This window comes from Calliphora vicina, chromosome 4, assembly GCF_958450345.1.
Source record: "Calliphora vicina chromosome 4, idCalVici1.1, whole genome shotgun sequence".
NCBI lineage: Eukaryota > Metazoa > Arthropoda > Insecta > Diptera > Calliphoridae > Calliphora > Calliphora vicina.
The window spans coordinates 49867428-49891477 of NC_088783.1; the positions used below are offsets into that span (position 1 = coordinate 49867428).

The 24050-nt window shown below is 32.1% G+C and overlaps 1 protein-coding gene across 3 annotated transcripts in view; it reads left to right on the forward strand.

The window, feature by feature from the left end:
* The first annotated feature begins 356 nt into the window (after positions 1–356).
* Positions 357–24050, forward strand: part of Rab3-GEF (Rab3 GDP-GTP exchange factor) — a 50328-nt gene continuing 26634 nt past the window's right edge. For 2 of the 3 annotated variants that reach the window (XM_065507510.1, XM_065507509.1), the window contains exons 1-12: positions 357–523; positions 4002–4366; positions 4541–5039; positions 5097–5458; positions 5523–5649; positions 11377–11471; positions 11544–11727; positions 11788–12684; positions 12743–12943; positions 18518–18869; positions 18937–19316; positions 19385–19867. In XM_065507510.1, coding sequence (XP_065363582.1) covers positions 401–523; positions 4002–4366; positions 4541–5039; positions 5097–5458; positions 5523–5649; positions 11377–11471; positions 11544–11727; positions 11788–12684; positions 12743–12943; positions 18518–18869; positions 18937–19316; positions 19385–19867 — 4068 coding nt within the window. In that variant the 5' untranslated portion in view covers positions 357–400. Of the gene's footprint in view, positions 524–4001; positions 4367–4540; positions 5040–5096; positions 5459–5522; positions 5650–6368; positions 6402–11376; positions 11472–11543; positions 11728–11787; positions 12685–12742; positions 12944–13188; positions 13240–18517; positions 18870–18936; positions 19317–19384; positions 19868–24050 lie in introns of all 3 variants that reach the window. The other variant, XM_065507508.1, reaches the window with a different exon arrangement.

The window sequence follows — 24050 nt, forward strand, 5'->3', positions numbered from 1 at the left end:
TTTAAGAGAATAATAATCATTTAATTAATACCCCAAGGAGCCAAATGCTTCATATACAGTTGTTGCAAACAATTGACACCCAGTGAGTTAGTCTGGGCCAACCGAAAGAAACATGTGTCTTGAATTTAAAAAAAAAAAAACTCATAACAATAAATTAGATTAACAACAGCATTAAGCTTTTAGAAACAATGTTTGTTTGTCTTGAGCAAAAAAATAAAATATATTTTATAACACCATCTATCTTTCTCTCTCTCTCTTTTTTCCAGCATAAATCCATATTATAAAAGGCAATAATGAATTGAAAATTCATGTTGAAATTTTCAACATCAACAGAAGAAGTTTTTTAAAGACAATAGAACGTAAAATAAAAAAACCAATCATTAAAACAATATCATCAATTATGGCCGAACAACAGAAACTTTCATTGTGTCCACGTTTAGTGGACTATTTGGCAATTGTGGGTGCCCGAACAACACCACCTGTACACAAGGGATTACCAGGCAACAAGACACCACCTGTACAAGTAAGTACCTATTACAAATTTACTTAGTCGAACAAATTATCGTACATTGTAAGTCTTTCAGGGCCATTGAGATTACATGCTGAACAACAGCAATGTTGCAAGTAGTTTAATTTCCATATATAAAACTAAAGGTCATGTTAGAGGTTATTTTGTGGTACCATTTAGCTTAGAACAAGATAATATTGCAATTTGTAGTAAATCTGCATTTGAAATAGTAGAACTTATTGTTATAGTCTATGGTAAATTTAAAAAAATATAATGGTAAGAAATAAAGACAATAAAAACTATTGTTTGGTCAGCTATAATACTATAGTGTGCCAATATTTAAGTTCTACCACCCTACACCAATATATGTTATCTTCTTCGTCTAGACAGCTTCTGCAATAGATATTACGTTAGTAACACAAACGTTCTGATATACATATATATATGGGGGATTTCACGTCAAGTGAACCAACTTTTAAAATCGATGTCTTCCGATCTGGATGAATTTGCACCAAGGTTAGACCTATTGGATAGTAATTCAGACACAATTTTTCAACAAGATCGGTAAAGAACTCTCGGAGTTAGAGAAGGTCAAAATTTGACCAATCCATGTAACTTATTACCTATTGTTCTTAGCAAAATCTGTCCCAAATAGTCTTTTATCTTTCAAAAAAAAAATATTTAAAAAAAAAAATAAAAAAATGTTTAATATAATAAAGCTTAGATATTTTCCTTGAGGACCTATTTGGTCGCTTAGTGGGATGCGATTTCGATATCTATCAAAATAAAAAATTTAAAAAGAGGGCCCATTTTGGAAAAAACTTCGATTTTGCCAAAAAAAAAATCAAAAATTGTGTATCTTGAGATACAAAACATTTATTTTGCTAGATATCGAACACGCATCCCACTCGCATCCCACTAAGCAACAAAATAGGTCTTAAAGGAATAGACCTAAGCTTTCTTTTGAGCCCATTGTAAAAAAAAGTTAGATTTTGCAAAAAAAAAGTCAAAAATTGCACATTTTGAGTTACAAAACATTTATTTTGATAGATATCCAACTCGCATCCCACTAAGCGACGAAATAGGTCTTCAAGAAAAATATCTGAGCTTTCTGTTCAGCAAAAAAAAAATTAAAAAGAGGGCCCATTTCGAAAAAAAGTCAATAAAGTTTTTGATTTTGCAAAAAAAAGTCAAAAATTGCATGTTTTGAGTTACAAAACATTTTTTTGTTGATAGATATCGAACTCGCATCCCACTAAGCCACCAAAAAGTCCCTCAAGGAAAATATGTAAGCTTTATTTTAAGAAAGGCGGCCCATTTTGAAAATAAAATCAAAAAAGTTTTTGATTTCGGAAAAAAATATTTAAAATTTTTTAAAATATTTTTTTTTGAAAGATTGAAGAAATAGCTATCTAAACTATTTGGGACAAATTTTACTAAGAACAATAGGTAATAAATTACATGGATGAGAAAAATCACATGTTTGGTCAAAATGTCAAATTTTTACCCTCACTAACTCCTAGAGTTCTTGGTGAAATATGGATTTTAAAAGTTCATTCACTTAACATGAAATCCCCCATATATATTACGAAATTACATTATCAGATCCACTATGATCCACCATCTTTTATCATAAGTGGTTACTTCTACTTTACGCTATAGAAATAGAACATTCTAGTTTTGTCCGTTAGATAATTTACGAAACTTCTAGAAGATATCATTGTGTATTAGTAGTAACAGTTTTATCATAGGTTTTATTAGAGTTAACACCAACGGTACATTATAAATTATGTTTTTAAAGTGTATAATATAAGTGTGTGTAGTAAAACAGAGTGACTATTTAAATTGTTGTGTAAATTTAAATACATAAATAGTTATTACAAATTTTTAACTACTGATTGCTTTTATTTGCGATCAGTAGTTTATTTCAAGGAAATAAACTACTGATCGCAAATTACTGTGGACATCCCGTGCCAGCGATGTCCACAGTAATTTGAATATTCTAGTACTTGTATTTGAGTTCTGTCTCTTTTAACGCTGATTCATTAATCATATTCGATATCACAATCAAGGCGATATGAATACTCCATTACGCCACAGTCCATATGCTAGGGTTGTGTATGGAATACGACATCGGGCAAATGGCCTCCACGGCTTTGCTGAGACATTCTTCTTTCTCGATATTTTTCATGACCATTTTTTGGCTGAATTTCTTATAACCGAAACGAGAGAGAACATGAAACGTATCGCAGAGATAGCATTCTGCATCAATCGAAACAAACAATAGTCGGACGGAACACGGTCTGGACTATAAAGTGGGTGAGGCAAAACTTCCCAACCACTTCATTCTAAATACTTTGTAACAGGTACTGCAACATTTGGCCGAGTGTTATCGTAATGGAATATTACGCTGCATATATATAGCCGCATATTCTGGGCGTTTTTCGGCCATTGCTCGCTTCAAACGAATCAATTGCTTTCGGTACAGGTTTCCTGTGATCGTCTAGTTGGAATTCAACATTTAATAATATATAGGACCCTTTTGCTTCCACCAAATACATAGAATCACCTTAGCGCCACGGATATTTGGCTTTGGTGTCATTCGGCTGGTTGGCTGGGCTTCAGATATTATCTCTTAGGCTTCGGGTTATCGCAATGGATCGCAAGTAATGATTTTGTGCAAAAATGATTTTTTTTATTTTACTAACATCATTTCGGACATGCTAAATCGCCTTTCAAGGTCTCTTGTCTTCAATTCGCATCGTATCCAATTTCCCTGCTATATGATGACTCCTGCTGCTCGCAAAATGAATTTGAAAACAATCTTCATTGAAGATACGAAAACAATCTTCTTTTTTGCCCTCCGAGTCAAAATTACCACTTCTGAAACCGATGGAACACATTCACCATAAGCTTTGGTGTGCTTCAGCGGCACTTTTTCAAATTAAGGAAGTAAAGCAAAACTTCCCGCATATGACACTTTGCTGGTACAAAATTCGACATATTGAACATTATAGTGTAAATGTTCAATAACTAACTGACCCTTCAAAATGACATATATGTTATTAAAAACTAAAGCCGCGTTGAAAAGAACGAAAAGAATTTTAAGTCCTACACTCAATATTAAACCAATAATCCGCAGTAAAACGAAGCCATTAAGTTTTTAATATTTTTGAAGACACTAATAAATTTTTTTTTAATATTTTCCCAATAAGCATTTTTACTGGAATTCAAGTAGAAATCAAGTGTAATTCAAGCCTTGAATTATAGTCAATCAATTGAATTACAGTTGTGTTATACTTTATTTCAATAGCATTCTCCAGTAAAAAGAAAACATAAATTCAAGTCATATGATGAGATTTTTTTTTTTGAAAAATATTTAATTTTTCAAATATTTTGCAAGTGCTTGAATTTTTGGGGCCTTGGTGCTTGTTGAGTTCATTTTAAGTATTAACTAAAAATTCATTATAAATATTTGTTTCCCTCTTTTCAGATACCCGAACTCTTGCGACGTTATCCACCCTCGGATCATGCCGACTTTCCCTTACCCCTCGATATGGTGTACTTTTGTCAGCCCGAAGGTTGCACCAGTGTTGGTCCCCGACGAACAGGTTCGGCCATCAGGGATATGACTTCATTTGTTTTCGCCTTAACCGATAAGGACTCAGGCAAGACACGCTATGGAATCTGTGTTAATTTCTATAGACCCGTCGAGAAACATACGCCCAATGTTGAGAAGCCTCCAACGCATAGTACAGCAACCACGGCACAAAGTACTAGAGGACGTAGAAGTTCGGCATTCCGACGTGAATCGTGGCGTAAAAGTATGGAAAGAAGTTCAGATTCGGCATTTAGTAGGCAAGTAGAGATTAAGGTTTAAAAGTTAATGCTTAAAGCTTTATGTTTTAGTTGTAATTTATTTATTTTTTCATAAAATTAGAATTAATACAAAATTTTGGGTTACGCTAAAACGCCTTTAAAGTACAATTAATATAATTCTCTTAATAGTTACGGCCTTCTAACTTCTTCTAGCGACTACAGAAGTAACGTCGCACCAAGTGATTCTGATCGTGAAATGACTTCTCGCCGCGATTCTGATACCCAACATCATGTAACGCATCATGGCCACACCATGCAACAGGTGCCCAAACTGGGCTTAATGGCACCCTCGGCCGACTCTGAGTCGGGTGGCAGTCATTCGCCCTCGCCGAGAGCCTCTAGGAAACGTACAAAATTACGCAATCAATCATTGACTTCATTGTGCATTATCTCACATCATCCTTTCTTCACCACATTTCGTGAATGTTTGTTTATATTGAAAAAGTTAATAGATGCCTGTAATGAATCCTCCTCCCCCAAAAGAGTGGGGGCATCTCAAAAAACAAATCGCGATAATGTATGGACTGCCTTGACGGGACATGCTAGTGAGGCGACTTCTTCAATTGTGTTACACGATGTTAAGGAAATTGAAACCTGGATATTGAGATTGTTATCGACACCGGTACCAGTGCCAGGATCAACCAGAGTTGAGGTGGGTATTAGAATTAAGAAAAGAGTTTAATAAATAATGTTTATGTGTTCTATTTAGGTGGAGGTACTTTCTCCCACAGTCCATGAACCTTTATTATTCGCTTTGCCCGATCATACTAGATTTTCTCTGGTGGATTTTCCCCTACATTTGCCCTTGGAATTGTTGGGGGTAGAGACTTGTTTAAAGGTTTGGACATTGATTATGTTGGAGAACAAGGTGTTGTTTCAATCTCGTGACTATAATGCACTCTCCATGTCGGTAATGGCGTTTGTTACTATGCTATATCCCTTGGAATATATGTTTCCGGTGATACCGCTACTGCCGACATGTTTGAGTTGTGCCGAACAATTGCTGTTGGCCCCCACACCCTTTGTTATTGGTGTACCGGCCACATTTCTTATGTATAAAAAGAATTTCCGGTATGATTTCCTGATTATATAGAAAATCATAATGATTTATTAATAAATAAATACAAAATTACAGCTTGCCTGACGATATTTGGGTAGTGGATTTGGATTCCACAAAGTTAACACCTCCTACCGGGGGCTATGATGAAATACCTCCACTTCCTGAGCCAGAAGGCACAGTTTTGAAAAATCATTTGAAACAGGTAATTAAAAAGACAGCTGCTGCAATTTTTCTTTAACTTTAAAATAATTAAATCTAAAATATATAATTTTTTCCTTAATGGACTTATAAATATTGGCTAATAATTTATCTTTCAATTACTAAAAGTTTCAAAATTTAAATTCAGTTCAAAAATCAATTCAAAAAAAGACACTAAGGGACTCATTTTATAAAATGAAAAAATTAAATCTTAAATAATTTCTCTATATTATTCCTGTCTAAAGTTTTCTAAAATGAGACCCTTATATTGTAAATTTCAAACATGAATGTGTTCTCTATCTCTCTCTATAACCAAAAACATCGATATTTAAAAAAAAGCTTTCAGTGTAACATCTCTAACTATTTCTTCAGTTTTTTCAAAACAAACGTTCATTTCTCATACTCATTATTTGGTAAATAACTACATTACAAATCTCAAGAATATAAATCAACATTTTTGTACAGTTTTAAATTAAAGCACTTGACTTATGTTTATTTTAAATTACAATTTCCGTTTTCTTTGTTTTATTAAATACTTGGTTTTGTATTTTTCTTTCTCTACTGTTTATTGTTTATTTAATTATAAAATTTCATGCTCTTTCTTTCTATTTTTAAACGATAACTACAACAAAACATTGACATCTTTAATTAATTGCTAATCATAAAATTATATTCAAATCAATGAAATACTTTCGTTCATCTTATAAAAAACTTTAATCACAGGCTATGCAACTTATGGATGAAGCTGGACTTGGTGTAAATATTTTTTTTCATTTTCTTTCTAGTTTGATTTTCCTTTTCCCCCATATTTTCAAATCTTTAATTTGACTAGCTCTTTTATGGAAAGTTTAGTTTGCATGTTTTTGTTTTAGTTTTATATTGTATGTTGGTATATTTGTGTAAATATCTTCAATTATTAGCTTAAGAGCTTTCTTATTACTTTAAGTAGTCTATATTTTGTCACTTTTATTATTTTTCATACTAAAGTAGGGTAGAATCCAAATATTTTGGAGATAAATATACGATTTCCAACTGGCTAATCCGGTTGGCATAAAATTCTACCTAGGCATGTCAGAGTTGAAGACCCCACACTTCCTCTGAAGCAGCGCTATGTGATCTCAAAGTGATTTGTCCCACATCAAAGATTTAAATTTATAACCCTATGTGTAATTTATCTCTTATAGTTTGCGAGCTATATGCAATTGCAAATTCGAATATCAAAAGATATTTCAATGAAATATTTATTACGAGTCCCAAAATATTCGATTTTAAATTTGAAAACTAAAAATTACTGTTTGCGGCGCTGCACAGTGGTGCAATTTTTAGGTAATTTGGTCCAATTTCAGATACAATATATCGAAAAAATTGTACTGTTTTCTTTGTATTTGTCCAGGTAAATCGATATTTACCAACTATCCATTTTTTCAATATTTTTCAACTTTGAAGGAAAATAAAAAAAAACTATCAATTTCTATATTTGCCGTATTTTCAAAATAAGTTCTTTGATTACTCCTTTACCTAATGCAAAAATTCCGAGCTGCCGTTCTTGTCCCATTTTTGCTAGAGAAAAAATTTCAAAACATTTTTTTAAAAAAAAAAAAATATTTTTTTAATCTTTTCTGGAATAATTTTAAATCATAAAAGCCTTTAAAAAGAAACATAAAAAATTAAAAAATTTAAAAAATGTTTTATTTTACTTCCCATAAAATTGTTTTTTTTCCACAAATTTCAACTTTGCTAACCCATAAGTAGGCACCTGAAAGCCGTACCATTTCAAACACTCATTTCATATTCCGATCAATTATCTATCATATGCCTTTTAAATTTTTTGATTATCTCATTTGGTTCAAAAGTTATGATTTTTGCAACGTAACACATTTCATTGGGATATGTTAACGTACAAACCTTTTATTGAATACGGGGTGGGTCAACAAGTCCGTGACATTTTGAATTTTCCGCCTAGCTACTGAAAGGACAACACTGATCCTGTCAACAGGCATCTGCCAGTTTAATCCTGTAAAAATTTGAAGAAGCTGCCTAATTTAGTTTGTGTTTGAAAGCCATTGATAGCAGTCTACCTCGTAACTTGAATAGAAAATGAAAAAAAGTGATTTTCTTCTGTTATTTTTTTACTATATGTTATTTTTTACGGAAGAAAACCATCAATCAAACAAGGTTAAGGCTTGATAAATACTATCGGCACTCTGGACCATCAATATCAATGGTAAAAAAGTGGTGTACTGAATTTCGTTGTGGTCGTACAAGAACGGAAGATGGCGATCGTTCAGGACGCACATTTGAGGTCTCTACACCCAAAACAATTGAAAAAATCACGATATGGTATTGGCCAATCGGAGATTGAAGGTGCGAGAGATTGTGGAAGCCATAGGCATCTCATATGGCTCAGTGGTTTCAATTTCCAATGATAACTTGAAACCGCATGAAGGCTGCCGCGTTTGCTTACAATCGAGTGTGCAGTTTCCTTGCTAAAATCTATGAATTAGGCTACAAATTGCTCCCTCATTAGCCCCGAATGACTATTTCTTGTTTCCAAAACTTATTTTTTGGAGCTCAAAGGAGACTATATTGAAAAATAAAGTGTTTTTTTATTCATAAACCCAGTTTCATTCAAAAAGTCTGGGTCTTATCCAATTTCTCAATTTCTGTCAAAATATACAGTATTTTTTTTTTTAATTCGGAGACAATTATTCCACTTTTGTTTAGAAAAAGCTTTTTCCGAAGAAATTTTTAAATATATTGTAGACGTACAAAAATAGGTAACTTCAAAGTTGAATATTACTGAAATTTATAATTTGATCAAATAACAATAATCCAAGGTGATCTCAATGCAAAAGTGGGGAAGGATATGGTACCCAAAATCACCGGACGATATGGTCGGGCGAGAGAAATAATAGAGGTGATAGACTGATCCAACTATGCCAGGAATCAAATAGATTACATACTGATTTAAAAAAAAAACCTCAACCTATACAGGAGCGGATGTACCATCTGACCACAATTTATTAGGGACGAAGTAACGAACGAAGTTAAAGAAAATTTTGAAGAGATAAACTCATATGAAACGCGATATTGGAAAAATAGATGAACCAACAGTTAGAACGAAAAGGAAGGAGCTCATAAGTTAAGAATTTAATATATTGAAGGAGAAGATATTGATGTGCATGTATAACTCTGAAAAATCCAGAAACTTCTAAATTTTATTTATATCAAATAAAAAACTAATTTTTTGTGAAAATGAGCGAATTCACTTAATTGTGAATAAATTCGAAAAAAAATCAATCAATATTTATGATCGATATCTTATTTTGTTCCTATTACATGTGGCTTTGCGATAAAGTAATATATCTGAACAATTTTTGCAGTTTTTGATTTTTCATGATTTTTTTAAAACCAAAAAAAAATAACTTTTTTCACGTAAAAAATATATTTTTTGCTTCAATTTCTTATATCTCCGAAACTACTAAGCCGATTGAAACGCAATATATATGTGAAAATTTGTGCATAGCATGAGGAAAATGTTTTCAAAATTCAATCAATCTAAAGAAGAATATTAATTAATCAATTTTATGTATATCAAACAAAAAACTAAAATTTTGTGAAAATGAGCGAATTCACTTAATTGTGAAAAAATTCGAAAGCAATTCATCGATTTTCATGAACGATACCTCTTTGTATTCCTCTTACATGTGGCTTTGCGATAAAGTAATAAATCTGAACAATTTCCGTCATTTTCGATTTTTCATGATGTTTTTAAAACCAAAAAATTTTATATTTTCATAAAAAAAATATATTTTTTCTTCAATTTGTTATTATAACTCGGAAACTACTGAGCCGATCGAAACGCAATATAGATGTGAAAATTTATGCATAGCATGGGGAAAATGTTTTCAAAATTCATTCAATCGAATGAAGAACATTAACTACTCAATTTTATGTATATCAATCAAAAAACTAATATTTTGTGAAAATGATCGAAATCACTTAATTGTGAATAAATTCGAAAACCATCGATTTTCATGGTCGATATCCCATTTGGTTCCTATTACATGTGGCTTTGCGATAAAGTAATAATTCTAAACAATTTCAGCCGTTTTAGATTTTTCATGATTTTTTTAAAACTAAAAAAGTTTGCTATTTTCACATAAAAAATATATTTTTTGCTTCAATTTGTTATTACAACTCGGAAACTACTGAGCCGATTTAAACGCAATATATATATATGAAAATTTGCGCATAGCATGGGGAAAATATTCAATCAATCGAAAGAAGAATATTAATTAATCAATTTTATATATATCAAACAAAAAACCAAAATTTTGTGAAAATGAGCGAATTCACTTAATTGTGAATAAATTCGAAAATAATTAATCCAAATTTGAGATCGATATCTCATTTTGTTCCTATTACATGTGGCTTTGCGATAAAGTAATAAATCAGAACAATTTTTGCCGTTTTCGATTTTTCATAATTTTTTTAAAACAATAAAATATGTAGCTATTTTCACATAAAAAATATATTTTATGGATCAATTGGTTATTGTAACTCCAAAACTACTGAGCCGATTGAAACGCAATATATAAGCGTTTAAAGGTTATGTGAATCTCAATTTTTCTAAGTTTATTCTAATAACATCGGATTAACCCTTTTCGAGTTATTATTAATTATGTGGAGAAACGTAAAAAAAATTTACTTAAAATTTAAAAAAAAAAAATCTTCCTAGAATTTGAAATGGAACCACAATACATACAAATTGTGAAGTGGTTTAAAAAGGACATTTGTATGAGTATAAATGAAATCATGAACATATTTTAATAAATTTCAATAGTCCTTGGGCCATTAAAAACTCATTTAGAATTTTTATCGATTGCTAAATGAACTTTGTGAATAAAGTTTACATATAGAGACGGAAGGACAACGTTAAATAGAGTCAGAAAGATATTTTCAATTTGTCTACTTTAAGAGGGTTGATAGACTAATATCTTTAATCGTAACAGACAGCGGCTTTAAACCGTACTATACTTCCCACTATGTTGGTTTAGAGCAGGCGCGGATCCAGAGGGGGTGAAATACTAAATCCCCCCTCCAAAACCGAAAAGTTTTCATATAAAAAAAGGAATAAAAAGAAAAATGTAGAAACAATTTTAATTTGAAATGGATCCGCGTCTGGTTTAGGGCATAAAATACTATTTTTTTTTTAAATTTTATGTATTTCATCGAGATTTTCTTAATTGAATTTTATTTTTTACTGGTTACCTAAACAATAAAATCTGTGACTCTTAACATTCATATATCTTTCAACCTTTTGTAGTATTTATATCTACCTATTTATTGCATGATTTTTAATTTCTTAAGCTTTTTCTAATTTAAGTTTTAAAAGCTTCTTAACATTTATGTTCCAGTGCACCACAATTGTACTAATAACAGTCATCAAATATCAAAACCATATTTATACTTTTCGTAATATTACCAAAAAAATGAAATCATAATTAAAACCATGGATCATACATGACGACTGTTATCACTACATTTTGTACATTTGTAAAATCCTTTTTGTTGTAAACATAATTCATACCTTCCTTCCTAACAAATAAATAATTTGGTTACAGAAAACCAAACCAACAAAAAAACAATTTCAGTTTAAAAAAAATTAGTTACTTATAAATAAAATAAAAATTGCAAAACTAATAATAAATATTTTAAAACAAATTAGGCTTTAAGTTCGATGACTGCTTCAAATCAAGTAATATCGACCCAACAACTGATGCCATCGGTAAGAGACAGTTTGGCAGAGCCAACACTATTGGGGTAAGTTAATCTCTTAACAATAAAAGTATAAGACAATATATATTTTAACTAAATATTTTCTTGATTTTTTAGTGTTTCCCAGGCCCGTTTACCCTTGCAATCACCTTCACAATCGGCTTACACTAGTCAAAGAAACTCGGTATCTACTCAAGGAGCTATGTCTCGGCAACCCAGTCCCATGAATTCACCTGCCTTGAATCCCTTTATTTATGGCACTGATGTGGATTCAGTAGATGTGGCCACCAGAGTAGCCATGGTAATTTGTCAGTCTTATAATCAACAGAAGAACTATTAAATATATTTTCCATTTTTGCAGGTTCGTTTCTTCAATTCCCAAAATACTTTGGCCAACTTTGCTGAACACACACGTACTCTACGCCTGTATCCTCGTCCTGTGGTGGCCTTTCAAATTAATAGCTTTTTACGCTCACGACCTCGCTCATCATCGTTCCTCAATCAGTTTGCCAAAACTCAGGCTGTAGAATTTCTAGCTGAATGGTCTCTAACGCCCACAAATGTAGCCTTCCTTAGAGTACAAACGGGTGTCATGGATCCCTTGCAAGTTGGCGATAAACCCAAATGGTTTGCTCATGGTTTAACTCCCATTCGATTTTCGGTTTGGGATGATGGCAGTTCCTTAAATGGAGCTTTGCGTTCGCTCAAGCAACTAGAGTGTGCCGCCACCGATGAGAGTGGTTCCGATTCGGAGGGAGCCGATAGTTCAAGTTCTTCGTATTCCTCTCTCAGCGATTTTGTTTCTGAAATGGTGTCATCTGATCTATCGCCTAGTTTGCATGATGTTTTTGGCTCACACAATCGTCCACATAATGTTCCTCAGACAATGTCTTCTAATTTAGATCCAGCATTGGTGTATCATCCTCCTAGCAAGCTACAATATCCCGAGGGTATGGTGGAACAAATGTCTTCCAAGGAGGATGAAGATGATCGTCCGGAGTCTCCCATGTCATCAGCATCATCCAGTCGTTCGGATTTATCCTCGCCTAGTTTTAATCGTGACTCAGAATTTGATTTTCCCGCCAAACCTTTTGAATTGGCTGCACCGGTAGCCCAAAGACTAGATGCCACCATTAAAGCGGCCAGTTTGGAACAGGAATCGGAAAGTAATTCGAATATAACAATAACAGCACCTCAGGCTCAACATAGAACCCAAAGAGATCAGGAGACAAGGCATGTGTCAGAAAGGAAAATACCGGTAAGTTTAGGAACGTTAATAGATTCCATAGCTCTTCATTTCATATTTCTTCTCTTAGCCTCCCATAACGCCTGTTAAACAGCCCAGTGTCACCAATATCTTGGCTCGCACTGGCAGCTCTGGTTCCAGCTCTAGCAGCCCGGGGCGCCAATCTTCGCAATCCTCACTATTTGAAAATATAGCCTCACATGCCAAGGACTTAGTAAGAGAGACAACCCGACAAAGTAGCCAGGAGGGCATTTTGGCTCATATGGACAAGGTGAGTGCTGTAACCAATTGTCATTCCTTCAAAAAAGAATGTCAACTTAATAAGTGTTGTGTTGATGTTTTTTATGTTTTCTTATGAATTTAATTTAATTTTCTTTTATACTCGTTATTAATTTCAACAAAAAAACTCCCCTTCTTAAAAACAATAACACTATTTACAACTAAACATTATTAAAATGAATTGAAATGTTTAAAACCTGCTAAATAAAAAAAAAATCCTGCAAATCAATATTTTAGCAATCTTTGGATGAAGATATTGATGAGAAAATGCGTCATACATTTGAAAAGGTTTGTAAAAGTGTTGCTGAACTTTGCCAAACTGTTAATACCCTGCATATATTTATCAAACTAAACATGGGGTTTTTTAAAACAATTATACATATATTTTAGTTGCTATTTAATCACAATTATTTTAGTAGTTTTTACTTCGTGTTTATTTACAAACGATTGGATTCAGCAAAATTGCCACTTGAATTTTATGTTTGTTTTGGAAATTACAAAAATTAATGAAAACATTTTTTCAAAATTTATATTTAATTGTATTTAATCTGAAAATCATTATTTCATTTGAATACATTTTTTACTACAGTAATTTAAGAAAATGTTCTTGTAGAAACTTAATATAGAAAAATAAAAAAATATTTTCAAAAGTTCAAAATCATAGAGAAAACACATAGAGCGGAAACTCTCCTGTCAAAGACCTAACTCAGTTGTCAAAAACCTAGGTGGTGAGAATGTATTAGTACAACACTCGTATGTGTAACTTTTTTGAGTAATTGTTTTGTTTGAGTTTTTTTCGAGTTTCCGGAAATCAATGAAAATTTATATGAACAGATTTTGGTTTTAGGGGAGAAATTTTCTTTCTTAAGCTACGTTTCTGCATACACCGTAATCGGCACCGAAAAAAAATTCGTTTCAGACATCGGCAACGAAAATTGGGAACGAAACGGCACCGATCAGTAACGAAAAATCCGTCATTTGGGGCCGGAACGAAAACAACTTCAAGTAGGTTGTTTTCGGTGCTGTAGGAACGAAATTATTTTAATTATTTAATTATTTTTTTAATTCAAATTTAAAGAAAATCAAAATGAATAAAAAAAATAATTTTTCCTTTTCGGAAGAAGAAAAAATAATAGATTTTGTCAAAATTAAAAAATAATTTCGTTTCTGTTTTATGCCGCAACGCACCCAACTGAAGTTTGAAGTTTCAATTTTCGTTACCGACGCAGATTACGATGTATGCGGAATCCCAGCTGTACTCACCTGGATCCTAATCTAAAAGGTTTCCATTACTGAAAAGTAGACATATCGTTTTTTAATTACAAATATTAAAATACTATTCTGTAAGACTTTGCAGGTTCGATTCCACTATAGACTCTGTTAACTTCTTAGTTAGCTAAAATTATACAATTTCCTAATCCATCCAGACTTTAGTTGTTCCAGAACTATGTACTCTTGTTTTCCGCAGCAGGTTATTCTCCTGCTATGGTTACCAGAATATTTGATTTCTCTTTTAATGTCGTTAAAGCTCTCATATACGAGCTGCGGTTGCCTGAATATACGACAATCATGCGGTTCCGTTATAGATTCGATTCAATGGATTCTGCATATACATCTGTATGTTCTCCTCATTAATATGAAGGTCATTCCTGAGATGAGTTTGAGTAGTTTGTATCAAAGTAAATTAATAAAGTAGACTCAGTAGAACAGCTGACTATTTTTTTTACTTTGGTCTGAACTGTCAATTCACTTGTGGTTGTTGTGGCGAAAAATACAACAAGCCCAAAAGCAAAAACAACAACAGGCAACTTTGACAGCTCAGACCTTAAACCAAAAACAAAATTGCTTGTTGTTTTTGTAAATGTTGTATTTGTTTTAGTACTGTCGCTACTTTATTAATTTACTTTGGTTTGTATGACTACTTCGATGACTCCCCAAGATAAAGCGAGTGAAGCAAAATGTCCCAATCACTTCATTCTAAATAGTTTTTAAAAGGTATTGCAAAATGTGGCCGAGCGTTATCATATTGGAATATTACCGTTTCATGTCTGGCCGCATATTCAGAGCATTTTTCAGGCAATTCTCGCTTCTAATGAATCAGCTGCGTTCGATACAGGTTCCCTGTGATGGTCTGGCCAGATTTCAGCAGCTCATAATAGATAGGACCCTTTTGCTTCCACCAAATACAGAGAATTACCTTAGCGACATGGTGTCGATTCGGTTGGTCGGGCTTCACATACGATCTCGTACGCTTTGGGTTATCGTAATGGATCCATTTTTCATCGCAAGTAATGATTCGGTGCTTCTGTATAAATAGTTTTGAAATCGCTGATTGAATTGCAATGATTTCACAAGCTCTTGTTGAGTTTGACAACAATTTTCATGGAGTTATTCCTCCAATTCTTGGTGTTCAAACTATTTTGACCTATGGAACTAACTGTCTTACTAATTTGGTATGGAGATACCACTTTACTGTTCTGATCCCACCCATTTTTAAATCTTTTGTGTAAAAAAAAATTCATATCAAGCTTTACTTTAACTTTCCTTTATAAGGGAGGGGTCATTCCTACTACGCCGATCACGCTTAGCTAAACTTCGTACAGGCATCAGGAATAAATTCTTTTTTAGCTAACCTCCGTAGAATGGTAATAAATTGATTGATACAGAGTTTAAATATTTTTAGAATTATAGTTCTCGGGATATTCAAAATTAATTATTTACATTGTGCCTTACCAATACTGCAATCCCGTCCATTTTCAGGCAATCTCTGTAAAATGGTAAGAGAGCTATGCGGACAAAGTTTGAATAACCTTGCAATTATTACTATGTATGGAAGGTGACTCACCTCCTTTTCCGACCCCTCCAATTTTGGTTCCCCAGATATTCGAAATCAATATTTACTCTGTATGGGAGGTGCTACGCCCTCTAATCTAATTCCGTCTATATTCAGCTAAACTCCGCACAGTAATATGAAATTAATTCGTAAAAAGTTTAAACACTTATAATCATAGTTCTGCAGATATTCGAAATTAATTATTTACTTTGTATAGGGACACGCCCACTATTCCAATCCCGAACAATTTCAGCGAAACTATGCAAAATTATAAATGAGCCATTTAGACTAAGTTTGAAGATTCTTGCAATTATAGTTCACAAAATATTTAGAAATAACTATTTAATTTGTATGGGAGGTGAATCACCACCATTTGTTGCGACCCGTCCCATTTTTTATTAAACTTCATGCCGTGATCAATTTCTTGATTCGTATGAAGTTTGAAAACCGTCACAATTATAGTTCTGCATATTTATAAAATAACTATTTACTTATGTATGTACAATAGAGTGCTCCAAAAAAATAAAATTGCGAATTTTGACCGTCCCCCCCTCTAGAATTGTTCTATGTATTGTAGAAACACATTGTGTAAAATATTAGGATGATAGGATAACGTTAACTGGTGGCGCAACGACGCTGAAGTTTTGAGGTGCATTTACAAGGGGAAAATATGCAATTTTTTCAGTTTTTGTAAAAATTTTGCCATTAAATAATGACTTTTACAATTTAATTTAAAAGAATCGAAATGTGTACGTAATTGTCGTTATAATAATATATAAAAGACAAAAATTGGTGAAAAAATGTTAAAGTTATTAAAAAATCGCCAGGCCATTAACGTGTCTCAGGCCACTAGAACAAGAAATTTATGAACAAAATTAACATATTTTGAGAAATATTAAAATAAAAGCTTATTTTTACTTAAAATATATCCATATTTACTTGTATATGAGTTTTTGTCCTCGTAGGATACCGTTAACCTATTCGCAGGTATGACCAAAAAAATTAAATTTTTTTAACAGCAGTTTCAAAACTCCAATTTCAAATTTTTAAAAATTTTGTTAAACTAATTTCAGAATTTTTTAATCATCACATGGGGATTTATTGACAACATAATAGGGAATAAAAATGTGAAAAAATTATGTCAATACCTCCTATAGTTTTTCCGTACCTGCGATATAAATTTTGCGATTTTCGAGAAAAACTAATTTTGGGGAATGACCAGAATTTCCTTACTGTAATGATTTTTAAGTAAAAGCTATTCAGAATAATATAGTCCAGGTAATTCTAAATATAGTCTGAAAGTTTTACTAAAATCGGAAAACTTTAACCCTTAAATCGTGAAGGTCAAAGGTCAATTTTTTCAATATTTGGAATTTCTCATAGAAAGTTAGCGAAATATTATATATTTTTGGGCCGATTTTGATGAAACTTAAGAAAAATATAAAATGGAGTCTAGTATTCACAATAACAGTACAAAAATGGAAATTAACCCTTAAGAGTACTTGTGGTCAAAATGAATGTGTTTTTCGTGATTTTAAAAGTTGAGGGTCATTTGGACCCCAAGTGCTATTAAGGGTTAATTTCCATTTTTGTACTGTTATTGTGAATACTAGACTCCATTTACACGCATTTAAAACAAAATCCGTGTCTAATAGATACGCCATATATTGTAAATCTTGCATTTTTAATTCATACACCTATTTTCAGAGCATCATAAGGGCCATTAAAAAATGTTAAACGTCTTTGGATTTTACACATATTTAACTTATTTTCACTTCCATAAATATGTAAAAATTTCAATTTAAAATTTTCAATTATTATAATTTGAATTTCATTACTTTTGTTTTTAATTTAAGCCTGAAATTGATTACAACGCGATGGATACATCAGAGAAGGTTAAACATATTTTATACAATATAACAAAATCGTATAATTATTAAAAGAAATCATTTTCAGTCATAAATATTATAGGGGTAAATAGTATCTGTAGTATGCGAGTCTCTAGTTACTCTGTGTCAAACATAATTTCGATAGATTTCCTTACAAATTTGTTCGATTCAGTTTTCTTACGACATAAAATAACTGGCAGTAAATGATTAGATTTGTTACATACCTATGAATGAGTTTTACAAAAAACTCTTTAGGGCTTTTCATGATTTCAAAAATTCTAACATTCTAAATATTATAATATTCGTAAACAAAAATATTTTTTTCTAAGTTTTTTTTTAATTAACCTCATTTACACCATAAACATTACCCAAAAATTATTCGACACAAATTACACTATTCACAAGCCTTCCCCGTTATGACTTTTAGCCCCATAAACCTAAATCTCTGGTTATTTTTTATCGTAACGATAAAACATAACAGTTCTCATACAAAAATAACTTTAATTGGAAGTATATCGTAACGAAAAACCATAACCAGAGATTGAGAAAATGAAGCTTAGCCCATTAACTTAACGAATTTTTAATTATAGTTAAGTCTAAACTACAGATAAACTTTATTAAAAATATGAACTTTATCTGTATTTAAAATTATAATAAAAATATTGTTAACTTAACAGGCCTACATAAATTAAAGAAATTAACTTTTTATTTTGTTAATTCACTATTTATTACTATTATTATTATTAAAGCATTTAGTACTGAGTAGTTAGCAATTTAATGTGCCTTTCACTTTAGAGCCAAACTATATTGCTTGCAAATACTAAATGTCAAACATTTCTCACAGCTTACCTTACATGCAAAGAAGGCAGCCGGAGAAGCGTCTAAGCAAGCTTTGGAAGTCTCTAAGCAGGCAGCAGGGGTCAGTAAAAACACATTTGATGACCTGAGTTATGTGGGTAAATCGACATTGGGTGATATTACAAAAAAAGCCAAGGAGGAAGCCACTAAAAAGGGCCTCATCAAAGTAGATGAAAAAATGGAACCACCTAGTCCAGGAGCAGGCAATCAAGTGGCTACACAAAAACAAATACAAAACAGTGGAGCAGGTTCGAGTAATTTCTTTTCCAATATTGGCAGTGATTTTAATGGTTTGGCCTCGTCCACTACCACCATGTTTTCGGGAATGTTTGGAAAGAGTAAGACATATAAGGAAGATTTAATTAATTTGATAAATTTAAAAAAAAAATTCTTTATAAATTTTAGAAAACCAACAAAAACAACAACAACCCTCAGCTCAACAAACAATGGGTCCCAAATCAAAGTCAGGTTTAGGTTTTGACCCGTTTCCGGGTCGCAAAGGTTTGGTAGAACGTACACCCTTAATAAAACATGCGGGGCCGCATAAAACCCAAGAAGAAATAACACGCCAACAAAATCAGGAACGATCTCACAGTAATGCTGAAAATCAGGCCTTCCTTAAAGACATGACAAATCAGGTGTTGGCGGGAGAAGGTATAGGCTGGTTGAAAATGAATCGTTTCAAGAAGCTAATGGAAGATGAATCCTATCGTACCTTGGTATTGAGTAAACTCAATAAAACATTGGACAAGAAAGTAGCTCCCGATGATCATATAGATGATATGGTAAGATTTTAAAGAAAACTGTGAAAATAAAATTAGTTCCATTATTAATTTGAATCCTTATATTAAAGTGTGTCACCAAACCCATATGGAAGGGTATGTTGAAATGTCTGCAGGCCGTCACCTCTGGCTTGGAAGTAACGTTCTCGAATTTCGGTTTGGGTGGCACAGCTTCTGTCTTTCAAATGATGGAAATTGCTCACACCCATTACTGGAGCAAAGAAATCAACGATGCTAGTGATATGTCCTCCAGTTTACTCTCCAGTCATGCTACCAGTCCTATGGGTAGCCGTGAAAATTTACGCTCCCCCTCCAGTCCCAACGGCTCTCATTCGGGCCTAGGCAGTGAATGGGCTTCACCGCAGGAATCTCGCAAAAGTTCAACACACACCGATAGATCGGGACCAACACAAGTTGCTGGCAATACTGGTCCCTCACGACGTCTATCGACGACCGACAGTCAAGATGGTCAATCAACAACGGAAATGTTCAAGGATATGTTGGCCCAGAAGAGATCGGCTTTGCTGAGTAAATTGACTTCGTTTGATTCAGATGTAAGTGTTTTCTTTTTATTTTCAGACACCTCTATGTGTGGTTTGTTTTTTTTTTTGGAATATGTTAAAAAGCTTTTATCCCAAATGTATCATTGAAGTAACTATCTTAAATGTATATAATATTCATATACTTACTATACATATAAAACACAGTGGAGTTGAATGGTGAAAAGTATGAAAAATATGAGGACTAAATGAATTTAAAAAAAAATACGATCAATAGCAATCATAATGACATGATTGCACTTTGAGGAATTGTCGATTCAATACACAGTAGGACAGAATCAAAAGACCCCTCTAAGGGGTCTCAAATTAGGGGACCTCAGACATGCAACATTTGTAAAAGCTTTCAAAGTTGGTGATTCGTCCAAAACCCTGGATTTTAATATATTGGTAAAGACCTCGATTAGCCTATAAAATGCATAGTTAGGGAGTTAAATGCATTTGATATTAAAAAAAATTTGGGACACAATTTAATAAAACAGTAATTAAAAAAGTCATATGAAACATTATTCAATACGAGTGTAATTTGAGGAATTATCGATTCAATAAACAGTAGGGCAGAATCGAAATATTTTGGAAATAAATCTTCCGTTTCAAAGCGGCGATCCGATCGACATACAAATTTAACGACGGTGTAGCAGACTAACAATAGACCTCACTTGGGATTTCAAAGTAGGGCGGTTTATTTTTAAACGCAAGCATGCATTTTATAGACTTAGAAGCTTTCCTATGATCTTCCAAATTTAACAATTTTGTACCGAAATGTTTAGTTCATCCGGAATTGCAGTATATTCAACCATTTTTCCTCTACAGAAAAATGAGCTCAAATCCGCTTGTTTAGGTTCGTTGAACCACCACAAGCAGTGAAAATTTTCAAAAAAAAAAGGACGCCATTATTTTTATCTACGCAAAAACCATAAAAAAAAATGATCATACCCGCAAGCCAATTTTTCATAATTTATTCTAATGTACATAGACAAGATGGATATCAAATAAAAGGCATTTCAAAGACATATCCAACGATGTATTGGATATCACTTTGGATACGTGATTTACAAAATTAGGGTCTATATATAATACAAAAAGACTACTTTAAGATTTTCATCATTTAGTCGACTTTCCGATATTTCGTATTTTATAAATTTTTTAAAAGTCTACTTTTGCTAATTTATAAATAGTCAACATTTCCTATTTTTATCCAATTTTAATGTAAACAAGTAAGAGAGCTACAGTATTGGCCATAACTAAAGCACCCCCTCAATGGATTTTTTCGAATCATAATTTTTTTGATAAAAACTGCTTTTTTGGGATGTATTTTGTATATATTTTATTAACTAATGTTGTTAATGTTCATTTAATATTCACTTAGTAAAAGATAATTTTATTAAAAATTAATTTAAAATGATAAATCATATAAAAACTCAAAACGCAACGGACAAAACAAAAGCACCCTCTTATAAGATGTTTAAAAATTTGACTCGGTACTGCATATTTGCAATGTGAGTTATCAGGAATCACAATGAATGGACTTAAAAATTCCAAAAGTTTAAAATAAAGGAAGGCGTAGTGTGCAAAATTTAAGTTTTATACAGTTTATTGTGAAAAAAAAACAATGACAAGGAACAAGTACTCCAGTGAATTTAAAATTAAAGTTATTGAAGACTGGAAGACAGGTTTATCACTACATGAATTGAGTAAAAAATATTCAATTAATCAGTTATTTCCAGGCTCGTTTCAAAATTTTTTAAGACTGGTCGCATATCACCGGTGCATTCTGGAGGTCGTTCGCGAAAAAACACACGATGTTATGATTCCTTGATCAAAAGAGCAATACATAAAGATCCTACAGCATCAGCTATTCAAGTACGAACAAGTTTAAGATTATGCGTTAGCGAAAGAACAATCCGTAGAAGAGTAGTAGAAGCCCGATTATTCAGCAAAAAAACATTTCTAACAGCTAAGAACAAGAAAGCTAGACTGAAATTTGCCAAAGCCCACATGGACTGGAGTGTCCAAAAATAAAAGACAGTACTGTTCCCTGACGAATCCAAATACAACTTAAAAAGTTCCGCTGGAATAAACATGGAGGTGGCAATGTAATGGTCTGGGGTTGCTTTTCTGGTCAAGAATTTGGGCCAAATCGTAAAATCTATGGGATTATGGATCGGTTCATGTACCGTGATGTATTGAAAGATGTTATGTTGCCTTATGCCAGTGAAGAGATGTCAATTATAGGGAGCTTCCAACAGGATAACGATCCTAAGCACCCCTCAAAAGTTTGTAAGACTTGGCTACAGAGCAATAAGATTCAAGTTCTTCATTGGCCTGGTCAATCTCCCGATCTCAATCCTATTGTGGCACTTGTGGCACATTGTTAATATGAAAATAAATAGTGAAAATTGCTGAAATAAGGATCGGAAATTTTCACGATTTATTTCATGCCTTTAAAATAGCCTGGGATGGAATATCGAAAAACACCATAAAAACATAATATCTTCTATGCCAAGAGATGTTCCTGTGCCATCCAAAACAGAAGATTTGCAGCAAAAAATTAATTAAAATTTTTTGTATAATATATCCTTGAAGGGGTGCTTTAGTTTTGTCGGTTTCATTTTCTACCTTAAAATATTTTTTGAGTTATAGAAAGGTAAACTTTGAAAGTATTTGGTTATCAATACTAAACATATTAATAAATGAAAATAATACTTAATAAATATTTAAAACTTTGATTTTATAAAAAAAATTATACCATCCCCACTATGGTGGTGTAGGGTATAAATACCATATGAAAAAAATTCATTGAGGGGGTGCTTTAGCTATTGCCAATACTATATATTCGACTGTGCCGAATATTTATACCCTTCACCAAATTATACTTCAAAATAAAATTTTAAAATTAAAAAAAAAAAATTTTAGTTTTTAATTTATTTATATTTAATAAAAAAAAATTTTTGGTGAAAAAAAAATTTGTTTAATAATTTATTTTTTTCGATTTTGACCCATTGTAGGTCCAACTTACTATTATATACGTCGTTGCAAATGTCTTTAAAATATCTATCATTAGATATCCATATTGTCTACATTAATGACTTAGTAATCCAGATATAGATCAAAAATAGGTCAAAAATCGAGATTGTCCTGGTTTTTTCTTTATATACCAGCCATTTGTGGACCGACCTTCTCGATTTTAAATATCAACCGAGCCGGAAGAGTTTTGGAGATATTGCTATCTGCAAATGAAAAATGTAGAAATTACAAACGGAATGACAAACTTATATATACCCTTGCCACTCATGGTTGACATATTTATTGACGAGAGAAATGCAGTTTCAAAAAAATCTACTTTTATATAACGTCGATTGTTCTGCTTTATCTCGATAAAGTGTGATTTGACTTTTCGACTTTTTTCACCAAAAATTGGATTGTTCGAAAGTCGATTTATAGATATCTAATACACAAAGTAGGCTATAAACCGGTACGAAAACTACACTATGTCAAGCTCGTCCTCTACTTACAAGAGTTGAAAATTTATCTATACAAAATTTTCTAACAAAAAAAATTCATATTAAATTAAACTTTTCATCCTTACTCCACTGTGTTCCATATTGATGTTCTTGTTGTTGTCCTATTGTCATCCCAGCCCTCTTAGAATATTTTGAGTTGAGTTAAAAAAAGTATTAAAAGTTGAGTTGAATATTGTAGACTTCATTCATTGATTTAAATGATATTTATTAGCTTTTTCATGAAAACGTAAAATAACCCCATTTATCCAGTATCCAAATATTGTAAATCATAAGTATTTTTGTGTATAAAACTTTTCCTCCTATTCATCATTAAAATAACAAAAATATAAAGCATTTTAGTTAACTGTGGCCAGCTTGTTTTTAATCAATTAAAAAAAATATATATCTATAATCATAACGATTGCCTTAATAAAAACATACATAAATTAATAAATAAATATTTACTTAACGTAATTAGTGCGTTGAAGTTTTAACTAAAAAAAATATGTTAATATGCTTAAAAATTTAAACAAACAATATAAATTATTTACATGTTGTAATACGTGTTAAACGTTTTTTATATATAAAATTAATCAAAATATAGACAAAATATTGTTGTATTAAATTTATACTAAGTACTGCTTCCTATCTACCACTTCTACTACAATAAAATACAA